This window comes from Chrysemys picta, chromosome 8 (assembly GCF_011386835.1).
Source record: "Chrysemys picta bellii isolate R12L10 chromosome 8, ASM1138683v2, whole genome shotgun sequence".
NCBI classification, from domain to species: domain Eukaryota; kingdom Metazoa; phylum Chordata; order Testudines; family Emydidae; genus Chrysemys; species Chrysemys picta.
Window position 1 is genome coordinate 110,664,828 of NC_088798.1, and position 23,159 is coordinate 110,687,986.

A 23,159-nucleotide genomic window follows, 5' to 3' on the forward strand; every position below is an offset into this window, starting at 1 on the left:
CTTCTTCCCCTCTGGCAGAGGGGGGTAAGAATTGAATTTGGGTCTCCCACATCCCAGGCGTGTACTCTAACCACTGGGGTAAAAGTTATATAGTTGGCATCACCAGCTCCCTCCCCATATGTGGAGAAAGGCAAATGCTTAACTCACTCCTGCAAGAAAAGCATTAAGCGCCTAACCCACTTGACTCCATGTGGCAGGTTCCTTCCCATTCATGGATCAGCAAGAATAGCTAGGTGCCTCCCTGCAACCTGGACTTAAGTATCAGGGGGTAGCCTGGATGCAGGATGCATCCGAAGAAGTGAGGTTTTTACTCACGAAAGCTTATGCCCAAATAAATCTGTTAGTCTTTAAGGTGCCACCAGACTCCTTGTTGTTTTTTAACCTGGACTTAGGCACCTATCTCTGAAGGATGGGAAAGGCTTAGCGCACACCCTGCTCCTTGGCACCTCCAACTGGCTAGCTTACGTGGCTCCCTGCCTAGCATGATAGTTTTTATGGATTGTGTTCTTGGACACCCAGCTCTTCCCATAAATTGTACAGAATGCCCAAGGGCCTAACTCAGCTTTGTGGATCGTGGTATTGTTCCTGTGATTTTCTAGGGACCCTGATGCTCAGTATTGCAATGCCTAAATCCATAGACACCCCCCAACCCTAGCAGATAATCAGAAACCTCCCATTTCTATTTCAGAATTAATTTCTCACAAATATTGCAGTTGTAGATTTTACAGGTACCTTATTAGCCAAACTCCTCCAACCCAATAGACACTTCTTTACCCAAATGAGATGACTAAACCATTGGAATCACTCCTATATTCAGCCACCCCATCCCACTGTGGTCAGAGTCCTCACACCTAGGGACATATATGTACAGAGTGAGTGGGGAACTTCAATGCAAGAGTCTTAAGTCAATGCAGTGTGGTTACACAATACATTATTTTCAAGTGGCCAGATTGTATTTCAAAGTTAAGATGTTAAGTGACTTTTAAGGCTACATATGATCTTTGGAAAACAGTAGCAGCAATGAAATTCCTTTCAGCTCTGCAGAGCCTCATTGTACAAAACCACAAAGTAAGGCTGATTTAGAAAAAAGGCTGTTTATCTAATCCACACGAAACAGTTTGGGTTAAACCTTCCCAGATATTTCTGCCAGACCCAAATCCTGCAGAACTGAGCTAGCGCCTAACTACAGTCAAAGTGAAACATAAGCTATAAACAAACTAAGAGAGGCTGATACACGAAACAACCGCAATGGTCCCAGCAACACTGGACGGGGTAGGCGCAACTGCCCCAACAAGGCGCTGCGTGAAACACCCCAGGCCGTTAACGAGGCAGGAGTACGAAGCTACATGGGTGAGGCGGGGGTCGTTGTAACAGCCTGAGGCACCACCCAGCGCCGCGGAAGAACGGCCCCAGCCCACAGGGGGAGGGGGACAAAACGCCCCGACTGTTCCGTTCCTCCCCAGCACCGCACAGGCCCGGGGCGAGGAGGAGAGGAGACCAGGCCCCGCCGGGATCCCCCTGCCGGCGCCGCCCCGCTCGCCTAAGCCCTCCCGTCTAGGCCCCAGGCTTCCCCCGCAGGGTCTCACCGCCAGGTCCTGGGGCACCGCTCCGCTCATGGCCCGCACGGTGCCGCTCCGCCAAGCCCGAGAGGGCAGGGCAGGCCCCGGCTCCAGCCCCACCGCTTCACCCTCGTCGGGACTGGCCGTCAGGAGCAGCAGGAGCCGCTTCCCCACCGGGGAAGCCGCCGCATCCGCCATCCCCGCCGGGTAGGAGCCTCCGGAGCCGCCCCAACGGTCGCCGCCGCCCCGAGACACCGAGCGAGCGGCCGCCCCGCGCTGGGCCTCTGAGTGCGAGCACGGCCCGCCCCGATCCCGGCATACACCGCGCTAGCACTAGCTCCCCCTTCCTCCTCTGATCCCAGCATGCCCCGCATTAGCCAGATCCGCTCCCGGCATGCACCTCACCAGCCTCACTTCCCTCCAAATCCCGGCGTGCACTGCGGCGTCCTTTCCCTCTGACTGGCCGTCTGAGCCTTTGACCGTTCGATTTGCGCAGCCTGCCCTGATCCCGGCTGGCCTCGCGCCGCTGCATGGACCCACGGGATAGAGCTGGGCAGCGCACGGGGTGGGGAAAGAACTAGATGCATTCCTGGAGGACAGGTCCATCAATGGCTATTAGCCAGGAGGGGGTCCCAGCCTCTGTTTGCCAGCAGTTGGGACTGGGCGACAGGGGATGGATGACTTGATGGATGTCCTCTTCTGTTCATTCCTTCTGGGGCACCTGCCATTGGCCACTGTCAGAAGACAGGAGACTGGGGCTAGATGGACCTTTGGCCTGATCCAATATGGCCGCGCTTATGGAAGCTCCTGCTAAGGCTTGTCTCATGCCTCTAAGGGCTGGTCTACACTGGGGGTGGGGGGAATCGATCCAAGATACGCAACTTCAGCTACGTGAATAGCGTAGCTGAAGTCAAAGTATCTAAGATCGAATTACCTAGGGTCCACACGGCATGGGATCGACAGCCGCAGCTCCCCCGTCGACTGCGCTACCGCCGCTCACTCTGGGGGAATTCCGGAGTCAACGGTGAGCGCGTTCGAGGATCGATATATCGTGTCTTAACAAGACACGATATATCGATCCCAGATAAATCGATTGCTAACCGCCAATACGGCGGGTAGTGAAGATGTACCATGAGGGACATGGCTTCAGGTGGCTCCTACTGTTCAGAGTTTTCTGTCAGGCAAAGCAGTGAGGGCCGGGAAGTGCAGCCTTCATCCCAAAGTTCTGACAGGCAACCTGGGGCCTGGTCTGTGTTTGGCTGGCACAGAGCTTACACACCCTAAGTGTGCTGGCAAAAGCCTTAGTGTAGACATAGTTATATCATCAAAAAAGTTGTTCTGGTGGTATTGCATACTTTGTTCTATGAACTATGGTAAGCAAAATAAGTCTTGCTAGTCTAAGGTGCATCTCCACTAGGAACATTTGCTGTATGGTATAGTTTTACTGCCAAACCCTTTCTAGTGTACACAAGGCCTAGGCTACGGCACCGAAACAACTGTGGTTGCATTGATGGGTGATGTCCCCGGGGATATGAAGAGATGAAAAACATTTCTTTATGCTAGTTCCGTCAGCAGCAAACACCGGGAGTTGCCAACTGTTGCAATTTTATCACAAGTCTTGCAGTTTTAGATGCGTTTGTTATGATTGCCGATTTCTACCATCCATACTTACAATTTTTGGCCTTAATCAAAATGTTCATTTTCCCCATCACTTCAACAGACTTGAAATTACAGGCTGACGTCAGTAAAGATGGCCACCATTTTTCTCTAATCTTTTTATGTTATATGGGAAAGTGAAGCCATCACTATCCATTGCTTCCAATGAAACTGGAGATTGGCTGCCAACTTCCTTGAGAGTTCCATGGTCAAGAAATTGTAAAAATGGGAATGTGGGGTGTATGCAAGGGAACATACAAGGCAGGAGGGAGATCAAGGCAGCATAAGGGAATGTGGGAGTAGGGGTTGTTAAAGAGATGACAATAAAGGAGATGGAGAGGCACAGGGGAATATTAGAGCAGGTAGGGGGAGAGGAGAATGTGGTGAAACATTGGAGAGAAAATATGAGTGGGGCAGGAGACCTGGTAAAGCAAGGAGAGAGTCAGCATAGTGCAATAAAGGTGTATGTGTGTAGAGATAGTTTGGGATTAGAAGAGGGTGAATCCCCTTTCCCCAGCAGCCATCTGGAGGTCACATTTTTGAGTATACATTAATGTTGGATTTTAAACCTGAAATGATCACACAGAAATTGGGGGTGGGCAGCTTTTCCCTAAAATCTCACAAATCAGAAGGCAAATGAAAAACAGTATTAAAACAATCACATGATTTATTGGGATCTGAATCATGATTTTTGAACATTTGGAGTTGGAAGTACTAGACACTATTGACTACACATGTTGACAGTGTAGCACTAAACTGTGATGATTCTGGGATCTCACATACAGTAATTTATCTATGTATTCATAAAGGCATTTACTTTGATATTAAGGCATTGGTGTCATCTCATAAGCTTTTGTTTCCCTACAGCCCTCTTGTAGAATATTGCAAGGCACAATCCCATCTCCTCTAGTTTTCAACATACATGGGAGACTTCTACAGGAGAATGCGAGATGCCTTGGACTCCTATGCCAATAGGCAGATGGCACGCATCTCTTTTTCCTGCAGATGTCGTTAGCGTCATCACATTGGATAATGTAGTGCCTAGAAGAGATAAACAAAGTGATGAATATCAGCCACTTCACCCATATCAGAACAAAGAGCTGATGATAGCAAGAGGAAAACACTTAAGAGGAGCTCGACGGGACACTAATCTCATCTTCTGCTGAAGGCAGTACACCATCTCGGTCATATTGGATTTACCACTGTTCTGACTTACACACTTATGGTACGTCTACACTACAGCAGCATAACTATGGTTCTTTCGACCTAGCCACATCTACACTGGGGTAAGGTCAACCGTAAGAATCACTAAAGTGGGTCTGATCAATGGTCCATATAGTTCAGTAGCCTGTCTCTGACAGCAGCCAGTGCCAGACACTTTAGAGGGAAAGAACAGACCAGGGCAATTTCAAGAGAGCCATCATGTCTTCCAGTCCCACCGTCTGGCATTTAGGGGTTTAGGGACACCCAGAACATGGGACTATATCCCTGACCATCTTGGCTAATAGCCATTGATAGACCTATCCATGAATTTATCTAATTCTTTTTTGACCCCCATTTTACTTTTGGCCTTCACAGCACTCCCTGACAACAAGTTCCACAGGTTGACTATATTATGTGAAGAAATACATCCATTTGTTTCAGAGTAACAGCCGTGTTAGTCTGTATCCGCAAAAAGAAGAACAGGAGTACTTGTGGCACCTTAGAGACTAACAAATTTATTAGAGCATAAGCTTTCGTGGACTACAGCCCACTTCTTCGGATGCATATAGAATGGAACATATATTGAGGAGATATATATACACACATACAGAGAGCATAAACAGGTGGGAGTTGTCTTACCAACTCTGAGAGGCCAATTAATTAAGAGAAAAAAAACTTTTGAAGTGATAATCAAGCTAGCCGAGTACAGACAGTTTGATAAGAAGTGTGAGAGTACTTACAAGGGGAGATAGAGTCAATGTTTGTAATGGCTCAGCCATTCCCAGTCCTTATTCAAACCGGAGTTGATTGTGTCTAGTTTGCATATCAATTCTAGCTCTGCAGTCTCTCTTTGGAGTCTGTTTTTGAAGTTTTTCTGTTGTAATATAGCCACCCGCAGGTCTGTCACTGAATGACCAGACAGGTTAAAGTGTTCTCCCACTGGTTTTTGAGTATTTTGATTCCTGATGTCAGATTTGTGTCCATTAATTCTTTTGCGTAGAGACTGTCCGGTTTGGCCAATGTACATGGCAGAGGGGCATTGCTGGCACATGATGGCATATATCACATTGGTAGATGTGCAGGTGAACGAGCCCCTGATGGTATGGCTGATGTGATTAGGTCCTATGATGATGTCACTTGAATAGATATGTGGACAGAGTTGGCATCGGGGTTTGTTAGATCTATCCTGAAAGATGATCCTTTACTCTCACAGATCTTGGGAGACAGACCTGTCCTCGCTTACAGACAACCCCCCAACCTAAAGCAAATACTCACCAGCAACCACACATCACTGAACAAAACCACTAACCCAGGAACCTATCCTTGTAACAAACCCCGATGCCAACTCTCTCTCTCTGTACTCGGCTAGCTTGATTATCACTTCAAAAGTTTTTTTCTCTTAATTAATTGGCCTCTCAGAGTTGGTAAGACAACTCCCACCTGTTTATGCTCTCTGTATGTGTGTATATATATCTCCTCAATATATGTTCCATTCTATATGCATCCGAAGAAGTGGGCTGTAGTCCACGAAAGCTTATGCTCTAATAAATTTGTTAGTCTCTAAGGTGCCACAAGTACTCCTGTTCATCCATTTGTTTGTTTTAAACCTAGCTAGAAAATTCACTCCTCCCTTAGTTGAATCATTGTGATCTACACTTTTTTCTTCTCCAAGTTAGTTTGCTGCAATTTAGCATACCTAAGTGGGAGTGTGAAGGCCATATAGAAACTCCACCTTGTACAACATGCTTCAGCCATTATTTAGGGGGAAAACCCACCCACAAGAGAGTGCATCATACCATTTTCTGCTCACTCCACTGGCTGCCTATTTGATTCCGTAAGCACTTCAAGGTTTCTGTGTAAAGGGAAAATACTAGGCGTGTGCCATTTTATTGCTTCTTTGTGATGTACAAAGAGGTTGAATGGGTTTTGGGGCATTTTTTTAAACAGCAAAAATAGTTTGTTTCTTCTGGATGTTTTGTCTACCCTGGAAAACTCCAGACAACTGCAGAACTCACAGGTTTATTATATTAGCGCTACCAAGGAAATTATAGATCAATAATTGCAAGAACTAATAATTATTCCATCTGTTTCAAACACTTTTGTTGTAACATTTAACTTAAAAATTTGGGGAAAAGCACTGTAACAAATTCAACATTGACTATGCCAACGGCTCAGGCTGAGAAAGCTCCTAATGAATGTTTGAGTCATTCAAGGAATCCTCCAATAAAAAAAGGGAAAGGGGGAGGAATTTTTTTTCCCATTTGAAAACACCTTTCAGGACATTTTATATAGTATAAAGCAGCAAATCACAAAACCCTTGATATATTTCTGCTTTGCAGATCATCTTTAAGGGCCTAAATGGTCCAGGGATTAGCTATATTGGTAAACACCCCTCTGTTCTCAGCAACTTTGAAGCTATGTTCAAAGCAAAGTTGCAGCTGGTGGAACCCAAGGTGAAGCTTTTGGGTGCAAGCTCACCAAAAGGGATCACAATTAGCTGACCCCTGAGTGTCTTCAGAACTTTTATCCTCAGTAAGGCAGGTTGAAAAGCCAGTGGGCATAATTTACCATAGAAAAAGCAAAACTGGAAAACAAAACAAAAAATAGCAGCTGATGGAAAAGGCAGAAGTAGAAAACTAGAGTCCCGGGATCCTTTATGTAAAACTGGGAAGCATACCAAAAAAGTTACGAAGATGATTTGAGGTCTGGACTGGAAAACATGCTTTACAGTGAGAGACTTAAGGAGCTCAATCTATCTCAGAGAGAAGGATAAGAGGCAACTTGGTCACAGTTTAAGTATCTAACCAACGAGAATATATTCAATACTACAGGGCCCTTTAATTTAATGGAAAAAGGCATAATGAAATCCAATGATTGAAACTTGAAGCTAGAAAATTTCAGCTGAAAAGAATTATAGTTTCTTTTTTCCTACTACAATGTTAAATAAGGAAGAAAAGCCTCCAAACAACAGGATCAAACAGTTCATATGCACAGTCCTTGGGAACAGCACTGTGGGTCTTAACAAAATTAAGAAACTGGATATTATTTTCATTTGGATACTCAAGCCATTACAATTGGATAGGGACTCTCAAAGATGGTATGGCCAGTTGGAGTTTCCATGGATACAAAATCAGGCCCCATATTTTATCAGATATTTAGTGGAAGAAAAGTTAGGAACTCTTTTGAAGAGCCCTTCCAGAATCAGTGACAGAAAGTGTGGCCATACATGCCTATATTAATATTTTGTTCAGCCAGCTTATCAGAGATCTGTATTTCATGTCTGTTCAAATGCTCATCTTCCTTGAAGACCTGGTCTGTGGGAAGTTTTAAGTTTAAAAACTAACCCATCTGAGCTGACCATAATAAATTATTTTGTAAAAAATAAGGTAGATGTATTCTCTACACCATTTTACAAATAGTTCAACAATTAAATATTTTTTCATCATTGGGGATTTTATTCATATTTTTAATTTCCACAAATCTTTTGTAGGTCATCTCTAAGTTTCTCTGAAGCATTAAACTCTGCAAGACAACAAAACACAGAGAACGTGGGTCAGTCTAGTGTAGTCTGCTTACTTGATTATGCCAAAGGCCCCAGATAGATGAATCTTTGCCCTTAACACTACTAATTTCTATGGGAGCCCAGTTTTCTTCAGGAATATCCTGCAACTTTCATTTTCTTGCAGAGGGCTTTCACTGCTAATGAGATCTTGACATGGCATGTAGCTAGCTCTCCTCTCAACTGTATAAATGGTTTATTCCAGCATATTTCATAATTTATGCAAATAGCCTGACACCAACAGAGATGTTAGAGCTTTTAAGGGGTACAAGATCCATTGTGCAAGAGCTTTGGTCAAAGCCACAGATAAAAGCTGAACCCAGTGCTTCCCTAGGCTCAGGTTTGATCTGTGGCTTTGACTAAGACGCAGGATGTCATGCTGGATCCCTTTTTTTTTTTTTTTTTTTTTTTTTTTTGCCTTAACAGGCAGGGCACTTCTTTAGCTCAACATTTTATCATAGCTAGACTAAAGTATCCATTTCCATGACAGCAAGGGAATTCTTATACTTGCACAGACAAAAAATAATTACTGGTATGCACCTTTTGCCCTCATGCTGCTCCACATCCTCTTCAGAATGCAGCAGCTACACTTTTACAGAGGTTTGACTTTCTGTACTCTGCTACCATTTTACTAAGGGTCCCATTCTTAATGGGATTCAGACAGATAGTGCACTTAAATGCATTAGCATTAATGAAAAGTGCCATCTTGACAGCCCTGGAACAAAGTCTTACGTTTAATCCCTTGAATTCAGAGAATATTGGCAATGCAAGCTATTCTAGTGTCCCCAAGGTCAGTTTTGAGGTACCATCTCTCAGAGAGGGGAAGTAAATCTTTAGGCCCCTTTATTGGTTTCTCTACTGAGATTATTAGTAATGCTAATAATGAAGTAAAAACTCAGCTACCCACCATCTTTCAGAGGGTGCTATTTGTTCCCTTTTCAAACAGAAAAACAAAAATTGCCATGCTGAATCAGATCAGTGGTCCAGCTAAGCCAGTAGGCCATCTCTGACAAAGACCAGTACCCAGACTCTTCAAAGGTACAAGACACCCTACACCAAACAATTATGGTATAAGCCACCACCCACCTCCATTAGTGGTGGTTTTATGCCCTGAAACACAAGGGTTTATAGACCTTATTGAAAAAAAAATCTAATGTAATGGTGGATTCTCTTAACTACATAAATGTCTCATCATTTTTTGAATCCTGTAAAGCTCTGGACTTCAATTATATCTTGTGACAGTGAGTTCCACAGGTTGATTTTGCCTTGTGGAAGTAACTATTCACTTTCTTCAAGTATAATCTTGTTCTTGTATTATAAGGAAGGGTAAATAAGAGTTCCCAATTTACATGGTCCACCTATAGAGTTTGAAGACCCTGTATCCCATTGTCACATCTTCACAGACCCCCTCACCTCCTTTAATTGTGGAGTCGGGTACCAGTATAGAAAAAGAGACCATTAGCAGGTCCTTCCTTCCAATTTCACGCCCTCGCCCTCCTCACTTGAAATTCTGTCTTCCACTAAATATCAAGGAAACAAACCACTTGCCATAGTAACATAATCTAGGGAATGACAAGAGTTTGGGAAATTTGCTTGTGAAATAAGGTGCTTAAAAAGTGGGACTGATGCAGCTATTGATTCATATTGATTGCCCAGCCTCAGTATACACACTGGGTCTGGTGCCACCCCTGCCACCAAACTGCAACCACGTAAGTTGGAGAACTTTATTAAAATATATCCAGGAAATAAACAACATTTCTAACAAGAGCCAGGAGAGAATTGAAGTGAGAAAGACATCTGTACAGGGAACGTTGATATAAAGGTTTGTTTACATGCTTTATTTTAAAATGTTTCACAGTTTAGTCATTCTCTACAAAAATATATTTCTGAAACTTTGAATCCTCTATAAAAAAGCTGGTCAGCAGCAGTGAACCCAACAAGCAAAATGTACCTTAGGACAGAGCAAGCACCTCCTATAAGCAGATCAGTGTGACCAGGGCACTCCTGCCTCACCCTGGAATAGAAGGTTTTTGTTCTTTGGGATTAAGCTCCATACTCATTTTGAAGGAAGGCAATTTAAGAAAAAAAACATTTTCCTTCCATCCCTCCAGGCTGCATGAAACCTGGGACAGGGGGCTGTGGATCAGTATAACACACAGAAGAGGGTGCTGTGAAAAGAGAACTTGACATCCTGGTGAGGGGAACATGACTGTGCTTTACTACTGGTATCCATTGTTCTATGAAAAGTCTGATTACAAGAGCCCCTTTATTGATAATGGCCATCTCCAGGCTAAACAATACTAAGCACAGGCACTATCTGGGATATGACTGGACTAGTTCACCAGCAGCCGGAGAGCTCTTCCTTGGCATTAGGGGAGGATTCAGCTTGATTTTAACTAAAAAAATCTTACATTTGTATCTTCATTATGGCAGCTCTGACCAAACTGGCACTCGCTTTCATTTCCAAATGCAGGTCTATGTGGCACTGGCTCTAATGGAACCAGTATCCTCAAGGCTAATGCTTAGGTCAAGTTTATCAGCATTCAGAACTGCAGCTAGCAGTCCTCACATTTCTAGATATGTATTCCTAGTACACCAATCACCACGGTATCTAGGCACCAAATACAAGAATTAAGAAGCTCAGTATCATTTCAAGTGAAATCATCTTCTCCACTCCTCCCTCAGGGAGATTTTACTGGATAGGTCTTCAGAGATACTTGTGAATAAAAAAAAATGCTGGCTCTTAAGTGTCTTGCACTGCACTCTAGAAGAGACAAGATGAAACGATTCTGTGTTTGGAAATCCCACACCTGGGAACGCCTTAACCAAAAGTTATCTGCCTTCCTGGATCTTTACATACAAGGCAGTAGTTTCAGCAGCAAGTTGAGAAAATAATAGTTACTGATAGAAAAACCAGTCTAATATAGTAATTACATTTACAATCAGCTCTCTGAATCCTTAAAGGAACCTTTCTTCCCACTTGTCCTGAATGCCTATTAGGAGAGCAGATTCTAAATTATAGCCTTGTTGAGTTTTTAGATATAAGAGTAGATTAGCAAATCATTGAAGGGAAAGAGAAAATGCTACTTTCACCTCCAATTAAATTTTTTCTGAGCTGCAGGCTTTGCTGAAAGGCTTCTCGTCCTCATGACACATGCCTACCACTAATCCCACCTACTGTGCCCCAGTTCGACCTTCTAAAATCCTGAGCAACCAAGAAGGTATGTGAATTTTAAAACTGAATCAGTCTCATCCGTAACACACAACCCGAGTGCCTGCATCAACCTTAGCAAACAGCCAAATTCATCTTCAAAACCAAAAACCATACAACTCAGAAAAACTAAATCACATCCACTAGTACTAGATAGTCATCCAGTCAAAGTGAAAGTCCAAAAGGGAAAAGGGGAAGTTGAAGCACTCATTGCAAATACTCCTTCCTCCCTGGCCTCTTTACCCCAAATAAAAAAGTCACTCCAAGATGTCAGCACTAGTCTACAAAATAAACTAGTACTTGCCAACAGGATTGGAGACTGATTTAAAACTAGAAAAGAATGAGAAAGCCTGAAAACTTGAGAAGTTCTACAGCTTCATTCAGTTCCCTAAACTGTAAACAATTATCTAATTTGATAGTTCCCTCTGCTCCCCACCCAATTTCCAGACTCCCTTCTTCAGAAACAAGGGACAGTCTGTTTCTCAGCCGACAACAAAAAGATCTGCCCCTTCTCCTTCATCAATTATATGCACAGGCTGTTCAGCTTCCACACACCCAGCAAGTACCTAAGCAACAGGAATAAAACATGAATTGTTGTAGTCCAAAAGAGTTGTCAGCTTTTAGACCATCTAGAAATACTGAAGCGTGTAAAACCCAAGAAGGGAGCAGAATTACTTTATGTGGGCCCAGGAGGATATAAATAGGAGTAATGTGATTAAATGAAAAAAAAAGTAGGATGAATATTAGGAAAATCTTCCTGTCGTGGAGTCTAGTAAGCTGAAGAATCATCTCCCCCAAGACAGCGGCAGATGCACCAAGGGGCATTTAACATTGGACTAAGCCCTAAAGAGAACAATCCTCCCTGGCCTTGGGGGATGGACTAATTGGGAACTACATCTCTTCCTTCTCCAATTTTTAGGATTCTAGTATAACATTTCTCTTGTGGATAAACTGCATTAGCAGCATGTGAGATAAAGGCATGTACAGGACCAGCAGTAGCAACTTCACAATGCTTTAACTTTTGCTGCCTCCCAGTACAAATTTCCTACACTTCTGCATTCCCTCCTTCCCTCCCTCAGCTGGGCACAGATTCCAGGGACTCTCCTAAATCTTCATGACCATCTCAGGAGACAGTACATCTGAGTGGTTTACTTTAATCCTCCCCAAATCTTTTATGAATCAGTTTGTTGGTAGTCTCAGATTCATTCTTGCTCTTGTGCTCATCCCCAGCACTAACATTACAAGAGCAAAACTTCACACTGTCAATTTGCAGCAACCCTGGGTATGCCTGTGCTCAGAGGCACCTGGGTCAGGATGAACAAGGCAGTGCACAGCACTGGGCATGGGCTCTCTTTTTCCTGCAATGCAGTACACCAGATCATATGCCTAACTTCTCTTCATCTAACTAGTCCTGCTTGAACACTCCCCATCACTTGTGCTTCCTGAGACTGCACGTCACTCGTGAAAATCTGCATCAAGTTTGGTACTGGAGACAATGGGAGGCCTCCCTGTTCAGCCAGCTCCTGTTCTGCTGCATTCAAGCCCATGAGAGTGCCTTTCTGTGAAACATAACAGAGGCAGGGTCATGGGACACTACATGTTAAACTAAATTTCAAAGGGGAGGCAAGGTCACTGCTCCTGCCGCAGACAAGGAAAAAGATTCACCAAGAGATTAAAACTAAATGGGTTATAAAATATCTGTTGAAAGGCAAGAGCTAATGTTTGCCAGTAATGAAATGCATTCTCCTGTCCTGTGTGAACAGGAAACAGTCTCAGTGGGGTGTTAGAAAAGGTCCTAGCAGGGAGCTCTCCCCCTACTTTTTCTGCTGCCAGAGGAGAAGGGAGAGAGAAGATGCTATTGGTCAGCGGGGATTTCTCTGTCTGGGTCCTGTTTGCTCGTCTCTCCTGGGGAAGGGGTACGTGGTGCAGAGTGAGACACAGAGGGCATCCCGTGAGCTACAATCCCCTCCACAACCGCTGGCTCCGGCAGCCCAGGGGCTGCTACTCCCACTACTCCTGGAGGAAACCTGAAACCAACAGAAAACACGTGGAGATTACATGCCTGTCTAAGGAAGAGCACTGCAAAGGGAAAGGACAACAAAGCTGTGCCCTCACCCACATGTTCTGAATTGGCTATCGCAGCTCAGAAGAAATGCAAGTCATGATGCTGCACTGAGCAAAGGTCTCCAAACAAAACTGCTCTGAGCTAGGACTACAGTAAATGTTGTCAGGACTGAATGGGCCCAGTTATGTGTTGATCCAAATGGCACCTATTCCCAGACAGCTACCAGCTCGGGGATTAAGGGCAGAGATGGCCGCAGGGTCACACTAAACACACCGAAAATTTTGAGACATATCTTGTCTTTACTAGAGAGAACAGAATGCCTGACACCCCATTCACACACCCTGAATGGCTAGAAACTGTCAATATATACAAGAGGTTGCAATTCTCTAAGGGGAACATGCTGCTGGATACACCTCCCTGGGCTGTGATAGGAAGAGATTAGCAACTTCTAAGCAAAATTTTCCTTTCTTCCCATTATCCCTGACTATTTCTCGGGGGGGAGGGGAGGGGAAAGAGGTAGTGATTCCCCCCCTTGGAACTGAGCAGGCATTACCAACATCAACAATCCTCATAGCGTCCATGTTACTGATGGGGAAACAAATACAAAAGTGAAGCAACCTTGCCCAAGATCACACAGTGAATCTGTGGCAGAAAAAAATAGAACCCCAGAGACCTGTTTATAGTCTCTTGTCCAATCCACTGGACCATGATGCCTCTCATTTACAGTCCAATCGTGGTATGAAGGAAAGAGTGCTGTATGCAGACAATAATTCCATGCTGGGGTGCAGAACTTCATCATTCCCAGGAGGCAGATCCCTTTTCATGGACCCACCAGCGTACCACATATCAAGGGGTTTCTCTAGCACTTAGCCTTTCAAAATCCTTGCAAGAGAACTGGTGCCCAGAAGGTTCATTAACTGATCAGGAGAATCCTGAATTCCCAGAGCTGGTACAGACTATCACTCTAATTTCAGACAGGGAAGCTTAGTGCTTATGGACCAGCTAAAGAAGCGAGGCTGACAGATTTCTGAAGAAAACCTACCTCCATTCAACTTGTAATAAGAGATATGCTGCTAGATAAGAACAATTCTCAGAAGCCCAAAGAAAGGGCTCTACCCAGGATGCTGGGGTCTTTATGTAAAAGATAAGCACGTGCGTCAGTGACCTGCACATTAAGCAGGAGCTCAGAGGGGCTGCTTCTCTCACCTGTAAGCCACAGCTCCATTGAGTTCTGGGTGAACAGCTGCAGGATCAATACTTGGCCACTGAGCAGCTAACAGCAAATACTCCTTATTAACACAGTTCCTCAAAGTATCAGGTATGTGACCTGTGGTGACACCAAGAAGGGCAGAGGATAGCAGGAGACAAATAGGAAGTGAAGATGCCCAAATATTTCCACATGAAAGCAGCAAGGAAGGGACCCAACAGCCCCTCCCACCTCAGTACCATAGGACAGAGGTGGGGAGAGATCTAAATCAAGATCCTACACACACACACAGAGTCTCAGAGGAATACTCAATGAATTGATGGTCCCTCCCCATCCCTGGGATCTCAGGGAAGGGCTGGCTCCTTGTGTTGCAATTGCCAGTCCCCACCTTTCACAGGAGACACTGGACACAAACATCCCCAAGAGAAAATGGGTGCACAATGCAGCCATCGGTGAAACCATTCCATGGGGGAGGAATGAGATGTCAGATCCCCAGAGGGAAGGGGAATAGGACATCAGTACTGATCACATACAACTTGGGACAGAAAGAGTGAAGAATCTCTCTCCAGCATTAGCTATGAGACCCTCATAAGTCAAAGACAACCAGTGACTTGTATTCCAGCTCCAGAAATGAGTCAGTGAGCACCATCCCAGCAGACCTAGCTTTAACAAAACAGTCAGCAGTTACTGTTCCATAGTCCTGACTCAGGAAACCCATGAACAACTCCCATCCCCACAGCAGCTGCAAAGCACCAGGGCCTGGCCTCCCCAGTTACCTGTGATAGCTCTGCGGATCTCTTTAGCTGCATCTTCCCTGGACTCAATGGAAGCCTGTTCACTGTACCAGGCTGTGTGAGGGGTGCAGATCACATTGGGAGCATCTTTTAGGGGCCCCTGAGCAAAGCTGTGATGGAAAAACAAACATGTGGTTTCTGCTGGAAAGCGAAATTCCCTTTCTGTCCTCCCAGGTGTAACCATGCCCCAACTGAAACCAGAGAATTATCCAGTGCAGAAGAGCCATAGGATGGCAGCGAGTATGTGGCTTCGGTGTTACCTGAAGGGTTCAGACTCGTGCACATCAAGTGCTGTTCCTCTGATTCTCCCCTCCTTCAAGGCTTGTGCCAAGGCCTTCTCATCTACTAGCCCCCCACGGGCTGTGTTCACCAGAAAGCAGCCATGGCGCATCTGGAGAGGGGGGGAAAAAAAGTGTTTGAGAATTCCTGCCTTCCCGTGGAGTCTGGAGGAGACTTCTCAAAAAGAGCAGGAACCTAGCTCCCCACCTTGGTGTCCCTAGCCTCTGTTAGCCAGAAGCTGGGAATGGGCGACAGGGATGGATCACTTGATGATTACCTGTTCTGTTCATTCCTTCTGGGGCACCTGGCACTGCCCACTGTCGGAAGATAGGATACTGGGGCTAGATGGACCATTGGTCTGACCCAGTCTGGCCGTTCTTATGTAACCTGAAAAGCTTAGGAGAAGTCTAAGAGCCAATTCGGGAGAAGAAAACTTGCCAGTTGGGTCTACAGAACTAACTTCTAACACAGGAAGGGGGAAAAGGAGCTCATAGGTTTCCCACCCTAAAGACACGTACTTCTTTTAGCGGAGTACATCATTGCAAACAAGATTCACAATTGCAGAAAACTGGACTGATTTATTCAGGAGGTTCTCAATCCCAAGAAAGCATTGAAAGGCATCAGCAGAATGGCAGGAGGAGAGACTAAGACCAGCTTAGCATGGAGTGCTATGGGTTGGGATCGAGGGGGCATTATCAGAACTGTGTGAAGGCACTTCCACAGCCTCGGACCTAATCACTCCTGGCTCTACCAAACATTATCAGTTACTCATTTTAAATGTAATTTGAAGCTAATAACCTAAAACATGCTTTATAAATGAAATTATTCAGAGAGAGTCAATCCTCCTCTTCTCCTAAGAACAAATTTTGCACAGCACAAAGCCCAGGCACCCTGATGCACCCACTCCCAGCCTCCAAAGGCAGCAGGAGCCACACATCAGAGGTAGCAGGATTCACATGCTATCAGCCTCTGTGGAAGCAGCAGTTTGTGTTCATTCATTTCCCAAGTACTTTGTGGGGAAACCAAGCTTCTGGCTGCACCTGTTTAATAGTGAAGTCATTGATGAGGTGATGATTATGTTCATTCAGACTGCAGTGCAATGTGATGCAATCACTGTGCATTAGCAAGTCCTGCAGAGTTCCTATTCGCTGTAACCCCAGGGATCGCTCCACGCCATCTGGTAGATACGGATCATAGAAAATCACGTTGAAGCCAAAGGGCTTGGCTCTCAGGGCCACTGCCTGCCCAACTCGGCCTTCAAAGGAGAAAGCATACCTATGTCAAGCAAAACGCAACACAAGCACAAAACAAAGCTGCTAGGGGACTGGAGTATGGATAAGAGTCATTCCTAGGACTCAAGGGTTCTATAGCCCTTCAGGGAAATGACAAAGCAGAGACTGGTCATTTATATGGTTCTATGTTGCTCCCATGATAAAAATTAGCCCTCACCCATGCTACGGCAGCCAACAGCACTCAGCCCATTGGAGAAACATAACCAGGTCTGCACCTTGATCCACAGGCCCAACATACAGACTGGGGAACAGGTTACCTGACTACAAGTGCTTCAGGAACAATCTGATATCAGAAACACACAGAAAGCTCCCAACACCATGGCTAGCATACACAGTGACGGAACTACCACCGGAAGGGACCATCTGAAGCTTACAGGTTTTCTAATCACTGGAGCATGAGAAAAGAAGAGTTCTTACTACCGTGACTGTTGCCCAGCTTCTGGGGACAGGAGCATTGCACTCTAGGGCACGGGTGGTATAAATTAGAAGTCTGATATTTATTGACGTTAGCTAGAATGTTTCACTGGTTAGCAGCCACTGAAAGATTATCTATTCCTGAGGCTGAGAGCGACACCAACATTCCCAAAAGCTTTCAGAGCTCCCTTTTCAGCCTAACAGTCACCTTTTCTTACCAAGGCCAATGATGCCCAAAGTCTCACCACGGATACGCACGGCACCTCCAGCCACCTCTCGAATTTGCTCCATGCTTGAGGCTCGGTTTCCTTCCCGCATAGCCTGATGAAGCCAAGTAACCCGGCGATACAGGTTCAAGATGTGACATAGGGTAGAGTCAGCAGTCTCCTCCACAGAGGAGGAGGGGATGTTGCACACTGCAATGCCTAGAAAGAGGAAGTACAAATGAGATTCCCAGCACCGCCTATAGCACCTCTGCTGCAAACTCTACTCATACAACATGATGGCTAGAAGACAGCAATAGTCCTGGAGCATGGGACTAAGGTAGCACACGGCACCAACCCGAGCATCCAAGTTTCAGAATCCAGCCTTGTATTGAGATGGAGAAGTTCCTCGCAGTCTTTTAACCTCCAGGAAAGTTTCCTAAGTTGCCTTGCTTCTAAAGGACCTTTAGACTGCACCACCACTGCCAGAAATGTGGCAAAATCAGAGAGCTGAGCTGTACAAATAGCACAGGAAGTAGCGTCTAGAATGTCCATGGCCAAGGATGCAACCCAGAGCTGTTCCTGAGGAATTAACTAGCAGACTGGTAGGAGCAGAGATGGCTGAACTCTTCCAGACCTCATGCACCAGATGCTCAAGGCCAGGCTGAAAACACAGGCTTCCCCAGCAGCTGCAACCACAAGGTAACTAAGTCATTAAACACACAGTGGGAACCCACAGGAATCCTTCTCAAAATCCATTTGCGATTAAATTTGAAACAATGGTTACTAAAGTTACCACTACCAACTGTTCTGTACAGCAACACAGAAACTCAAAATACTGTAGGCAAGAACGATCAATTAAGTTCTAATGCTAAGGGAGTTAAGGTCCTGAAAGATTCTTTGCTACCAGGAAGCAGGGAAATGTTAAAGGACTGTAGAGAACCCTAGATATATTCTGAGTAATCCACCACAAGGAGGGATTTGATGCAGTGGCCTTCTTGGAATGATAGTTGGCTAAACTGCTAGATACTGGCTTCTGTTAGGTCTCCCTGGCTTGAGAGGACTTTTAGGATCCCAAGGAAGGGCCAGCATCTCCAGAGAATTTTTCAGCAAACAAAATCCTTTAAGTAGCCAGGAAAAGAAAATCATGCCCAATGGGATGAAATTGCTTCTTCCCCAAAACTTAACCCTAGAATCTAGGAATTTAGTTGGAAAAGGAAGCTTTTCTGGAGCCTTAGCCCACAGTATTTTGCCTTGACAAACATAAAAGGACCTAAAAAGTCACAACAGTAGCCCAACAGCTAACTAAGGACCAGGAAAGAAACCCAGGACGGAAGTGAAAGCACAAATGATTCAGCATTGTACACACCTGTTGATTGAGCCTGTAATATAGAATAGAGATCCAAAAAATTCATTTGGATCCCTACACACGCAGTTGGAACAGCAATGGCTACATTCACTCAATCCCAAATATCTGACACTTTTACTCCATCCATGCCTTATGCAGTGCTCAGCCAGAATTTAGTTGCATAAAAAGTCTATTGGAAAGGCAAGTAGTGATTATTAAACATTTGAACTGAACTTGTCCAATAAGAAGTCAGTTCTTTCCTTGTGGTTTTTGTATTTGTAGTAAAGACCTGACTGAATCAAAACAGGTGCAAGACCTATTCATCTGTAAGTGTAGTATCCAAAGATTATATTTAGCCTTCCTTGTATCCAAAACTCAGGGATCTTCATGATCCCTATATCTGAATGACCTAAAAACCTTAACTCTCTTCTCAGGCCAGCTGCCCTTTAACCTTTGAGTTCAAACATTCTATCTGGTATCTAAAGAAGCCGGAGCCTAAAGGGCTCTCTCTGAAATTCTTTTATGTGGGTGTTGACCAGCATGGGTATTGTCTCTCGCGGGAAAAGAAATATGTTATAATCTCCTATAGATCCACTTTTAACCCCAAAACAGACATACTGTGGTCATCATACCTAATTCTGCAGCTGACTTGATGTCCACGTTGTCATAGCCACTGCCAATACGCACAATGACCCGGAGGGCTTTGAACTTCTCCAGGTCCTGGCGGGACAAGGTGATAGTGTGGTACATCAAAGCTCCCACAGCCTCATTCAGCACCTACAAACACAAACAGAAAGCATACCAGCCTGAGAACCATTCCCTACTCCTGCAGCTCCATAATGGCACAGAGCTAGTCAGCTCCATCCCCATAAAGGCTCATTTAGTCTCCCTACCTTCTCATGGATTTCCTGAGTTGACTGAGCATCACAGAAAGCCACTGTAGCAACATCCTTCAGGATTGGCATTTCCACAGTGCAATCCCTCCCATCTAGGAGTGCAACCAGTGGTCGGGCAGGCATTGGGCCATTCACAATAGGAGGCCGTATACCTACAGACAAAGACAACAGTGATCAGCTGTGCAGGAAAGAGGAACAAGTGAATTCTGGAGCCCATAATTAGCATCAGCAAGGGGGTATACATAAGTCAGCACTGATCCAGTAGGGCACAAGAAGCTACACTTCCACAATATAAAAAAGATTAAGGAAGAAAATGGTCAGTGGCGAGGTGAAAGGGTCACCAAACTCATAAGAAATGAGGAAAATGAAGCCAGACTAGAAATATCCGTGCCTCTGGTGTGAAGAGGACACAGCAGACAGTTTTGAGCGAGGGCCCAGAATGAGCAGCCTCACCAGAAACAAGGTTCAAAGCATTGTATTAATACAGTAACACCTCGCTTAACATTGTAGTTATGTTCCTGAAAAATGCGACTTTAAGCGAAACAATGTGAAGCGAATCCAATTTCCTCATAAGAATTAATGTAAATAGGCGGGGTTAGGTTCCAGGGAAATTTTTTTCACCAGACAAAAAAGACTATATAAGTTTTAATTGTTTATGTTTTAAACAATTTAATATTGCACACAGCAATGATGATTGTGAAGCTTGGTTGAGGTGGTGAAGTCAGAGGGTGGAATATTTCCCAGGGAGTGCCTTACTGCTAAATGAGAAACTAGCACTCGGCTGAGTCCTCAAGAGTTAACACATTGTTGTTAATGTAGCCTCACACTCTACAAAGCAGCACAAATGGAGGGACGAGAGACAGCATGGCAGATAGAGAGTGAGTGAGTGACATTGCCCCTTTAAGTACACTGACCTCACTCTAAGAACATTGCCTTTTTAAGTAGATCAGCAAGTTGAGACAGCAGCTGCTGCCAGCAAGCTCCCTCCATCCTGAGCCCTGTCCTATTGTCGTTCCCTCCCCCCCCCCGCTCTATGGAGATGGGGTAAGTGGGGGGCAAGAGCAGGGGGGACACCCTGACATTGCCCCCCTCACCCCCCCGCTCAGCAAGCAGGAGGCTCCCGGGAGCAGCTCCAAGGCAGAGGACAAGAACAGCACACGGCAGTGGGGGAGGGACAACTGAACTGCCGGCAATTGCTAGCCTGCTGGGCAGCTGCCACACAGGGAATTTAGGGGAGCGGGGAGCTGACAGGGGGGCTGCCGGTCCACCCTGGTTCCAAGCCCCCACCAGCTAGCTCCAACAGGCTGCTCTTTCTGCAAGCAATGGACAAAGCAGGCAGCTGCCAAACAATGTTATAAGGGAGCATTACGCAACTTTAAACGAGCCATGTTCTCTAATTGATCAGCAATGTAACAATGAAACTACATTCACTGGGACGACTTTAAGTGAGGAGTTACTGTAGTGCTGAATGAGAAAAAACATGCACACACAAGTGTAACAAGGGTCTCAATATTGTTACAGAATTCTCTTCCCAGAAATTGTCCTCAATTCATGTTATATAACAGAAAAGGACTCCTACCGATATGGTGGCCACCATATTCTGGATTAAGGAAATAAAAGATGAGGACAACCAACATCAGGTTAACAGCAGCATCTGTTCTTCACATTTCCTTATGTCCCTAGCTGCTCACATTCTGCTTTCCCTCCTAGACCCTGGCTTGAAAGATACCCCCTTTTTAGAGGGCTCTTAATAGGAACTTCCTGCCTCATATTAGCAAAGACAGGAAGCATCTATTGAGAGCCAGAAGTGTGCAACCAGAGGGCTCTACGGAACTGTTCCCTACAGATGGAAGGAAAAGAAAATGGATAAGCAGCTGGCAACTTTATTTCAACATTTTTAAAGATATTTCAGTTCATTATCCAACGTTAGCCAACTCTCCCAGAGATCAATCCTAGTGTTTGAATCACTACTAGGGAGGATTGCTGTGCCAAGGGCGAAGAAGTGTTTCCTGCAGCAAGGAGGCAGGGCAATAATAACCCTAGAAAACTTTCTCTACCTCAGGATTTCTCTCCAAGGAGAACTATGCCTGATCCCTAGCTTGCACTCCTAATACAACAGAGGATTTAGATATTGTTTCATAATAGTCACAGCCTCCACAGTCTCAGCTGAATCTCACTGTGAAAATTTCTATTACATCTTCTAAAGCCTTTCAAAAATCTTCATTCACTGCAACAGGAACAGAAAAACGGCATCTTCTGGGAGATGAAAAGTGATGGGGTTTAAAGATGTCCCAAATTATCTTAATCCTAATCCTCTGGCTCTCTAGGCTGTGGCCTGAACAGAAAAGAAGTGAAAGCAGAGCACCTAGTTTCACTAGAGAGTCATTCCAGTTGCCCCTGCCCGTAGGAACTGAGTTTCAGGTTTACTCATCTCACCCAAACACCCTTTTCCAGAAACAGAGCAGTCTCCGGAACCTCAAGGCTCTAGGGATAGAGGGTTACCTTCACAAATCCGGTCCAGCCTCTGACGCTTCACTTTGTGTCTGTCCATGAGACAAGCCAAGACTGACCTGAGCAGCCCTGAGGGGAGCCTCTGCACAGGATACTTGGCTCAGACTCCCTGAGCAATGCTGAAAAGAGACGGAGTGCGAGATCACGGTTATTCCTGAACTCCGTGCCCACGCCACACACACCGGTGGCCGAACCCCCGCTCGCCCCTCCGAGGCAGCTGGATTCGGAGACGGAAAAAACCCTGGGCCCCTCCCCCACCCGATCCGGCCGAGCAAATCGCGCACTGCCCGGGCGTCAGCACCGGGCGGGGGATCCCCCAGGACGGGACGCGGCTCCCCGGCTCCAGCCCCCCTGCGGCCGGACTCCGCGCGCCAGCGGGGTCTGGGCTCAGGGAACCTGAGGGGCTTCACCAGACGGACGTGCAGCGGCGGCAGCCCCAGCCCTCCCCCGCCGGCCGGCCGCCCCTCCCTGGCCCGGGCGGGGAACAGCGAGGCCTGCGGCGTCATAGCCGGCGGAGACTCGCTCCTCCCCACAGCCCACACTCACCGCCGGGCCCCAGGTCCCGACTCCCAGTAGGAAGCGGAAGGGCCGGGCCGGGCCGAGTCCGCGGCGAGCGAGGCCCCAGGCTCCCGTCCCTGGGCAGCGCCCCGTCCGGCCCGGAGCGGAACGGACCGCGCAGCCATAGAGACGCAATGCAGAGCGCCGCTCGCTTCCGGTTCCTCTCTGCGAAAACAACATCCGTTTCCCGCTCCGGCCGATCCCGCCGCGAGCGCCCCGCCCCCGCCCCCGCCGGCAGCGAGCCGGGGAAGCGGACAGACCTGCGGGGCCGCGCGCGGCCGGCCGGGGCTCGGAGCCGTGTCCATGTTTGATCCCAGCGCACGGTCGGCGTGGAGCGGCTGCAGGAGTCAGGCCGCTCCGAGTCCGCGGCCGCTGGGGGCGGGGGCGGGGCAGGAACCCCCAGC

At 46.1% G+C, this 23,159-nt stretch overlaps 2 protein-coding genes across 20 annotated transcripts in view; both read right to left on the minus strand.

Annotated features, from left to right (window-relative positions):
• Positions 1 to 2,180, minus strand: part of KDM3B (lysine demethylase 3B) — a 109,899-nt gene extending 107,719 nt beyond the window's left edge. For 4 of the 5 annotated variants that reach the window (XM_065555252.1, XM_065555251.1, XM_065555250.1 and 1 more), the window contains exon 1: positions 1,965 to 2,180. In XM_065555252.1, the coding sequence (XP_065411324.1) occupies positions 1,965 to 2,165 (201 nt within the window). In that variant the 5' untranslated portion in view covers positions 2,166 to 2,180. Of the gene's footprint in view, positions 1 to 1,586; positions 1,914 to 1,964 lie in introns of those variants that run through there. The other variant, XM_005282228.5, reaches the window with a different exon arrangement.
• A 1,684-nt stretch (positions 2,181 to 3,864) lies between these two features.
• On the minus strand, positions 3,865 to 23,109 carry LOC101938500 (C-terminal-binding protein 2). 15 transcript variants are annotated; one of them, XM_005282231.4, is made up of 11 exons: positions 22,744 to 22,922; positions 22,189 to 22,316; positions 19,684 to 19,838; positions 19,423 to 19,567; positions 17,458 to 17,664; positions 16,574 to 16,788; positions 15,515 to 15,645; positions 15,237 to 15,364; positions 14,460 to 14,580; positions 13,007 to 13,215; positions 3,865 to 4,256 (listed from the first exon to the last, which is right to left on the minus strand). In XM_005282231.4, the coding sequence occupies exons 2-10, from the start codon at positions 22,235 to 22,237 to the stop codon at positions 13,044 to 13,046; spliced, it is 1,323 nt and encodes a 440-aa protein (XP_005282288.1). In that variant the 5' UTR covers positions 22,238 to 22,316; positions 22,744 to 22,922; the 3' UTR covers positions 3,865 to 4,256; positions 13,007 to 13,043. The 15 variants fall into 15 exon arrangements, with proteins under 15 accessions (XP_005282288.1, XP_065411328.1, XP_042700214.1 ...); XM_065555256.1 differs by lacking the exon at positions 22,744 to 22,922 and adding an exon at positions 22,594 to 22,735; XM_042844280.2 differs by lacking the exons at positions 13,007 to 13,215; positions 22,744 to 22,922 and adding an exon at positions 23,016 to 23,039.
• Between the last annotated feature and the right edge of the window lie 50 nt (positions 23,110 to 23,159).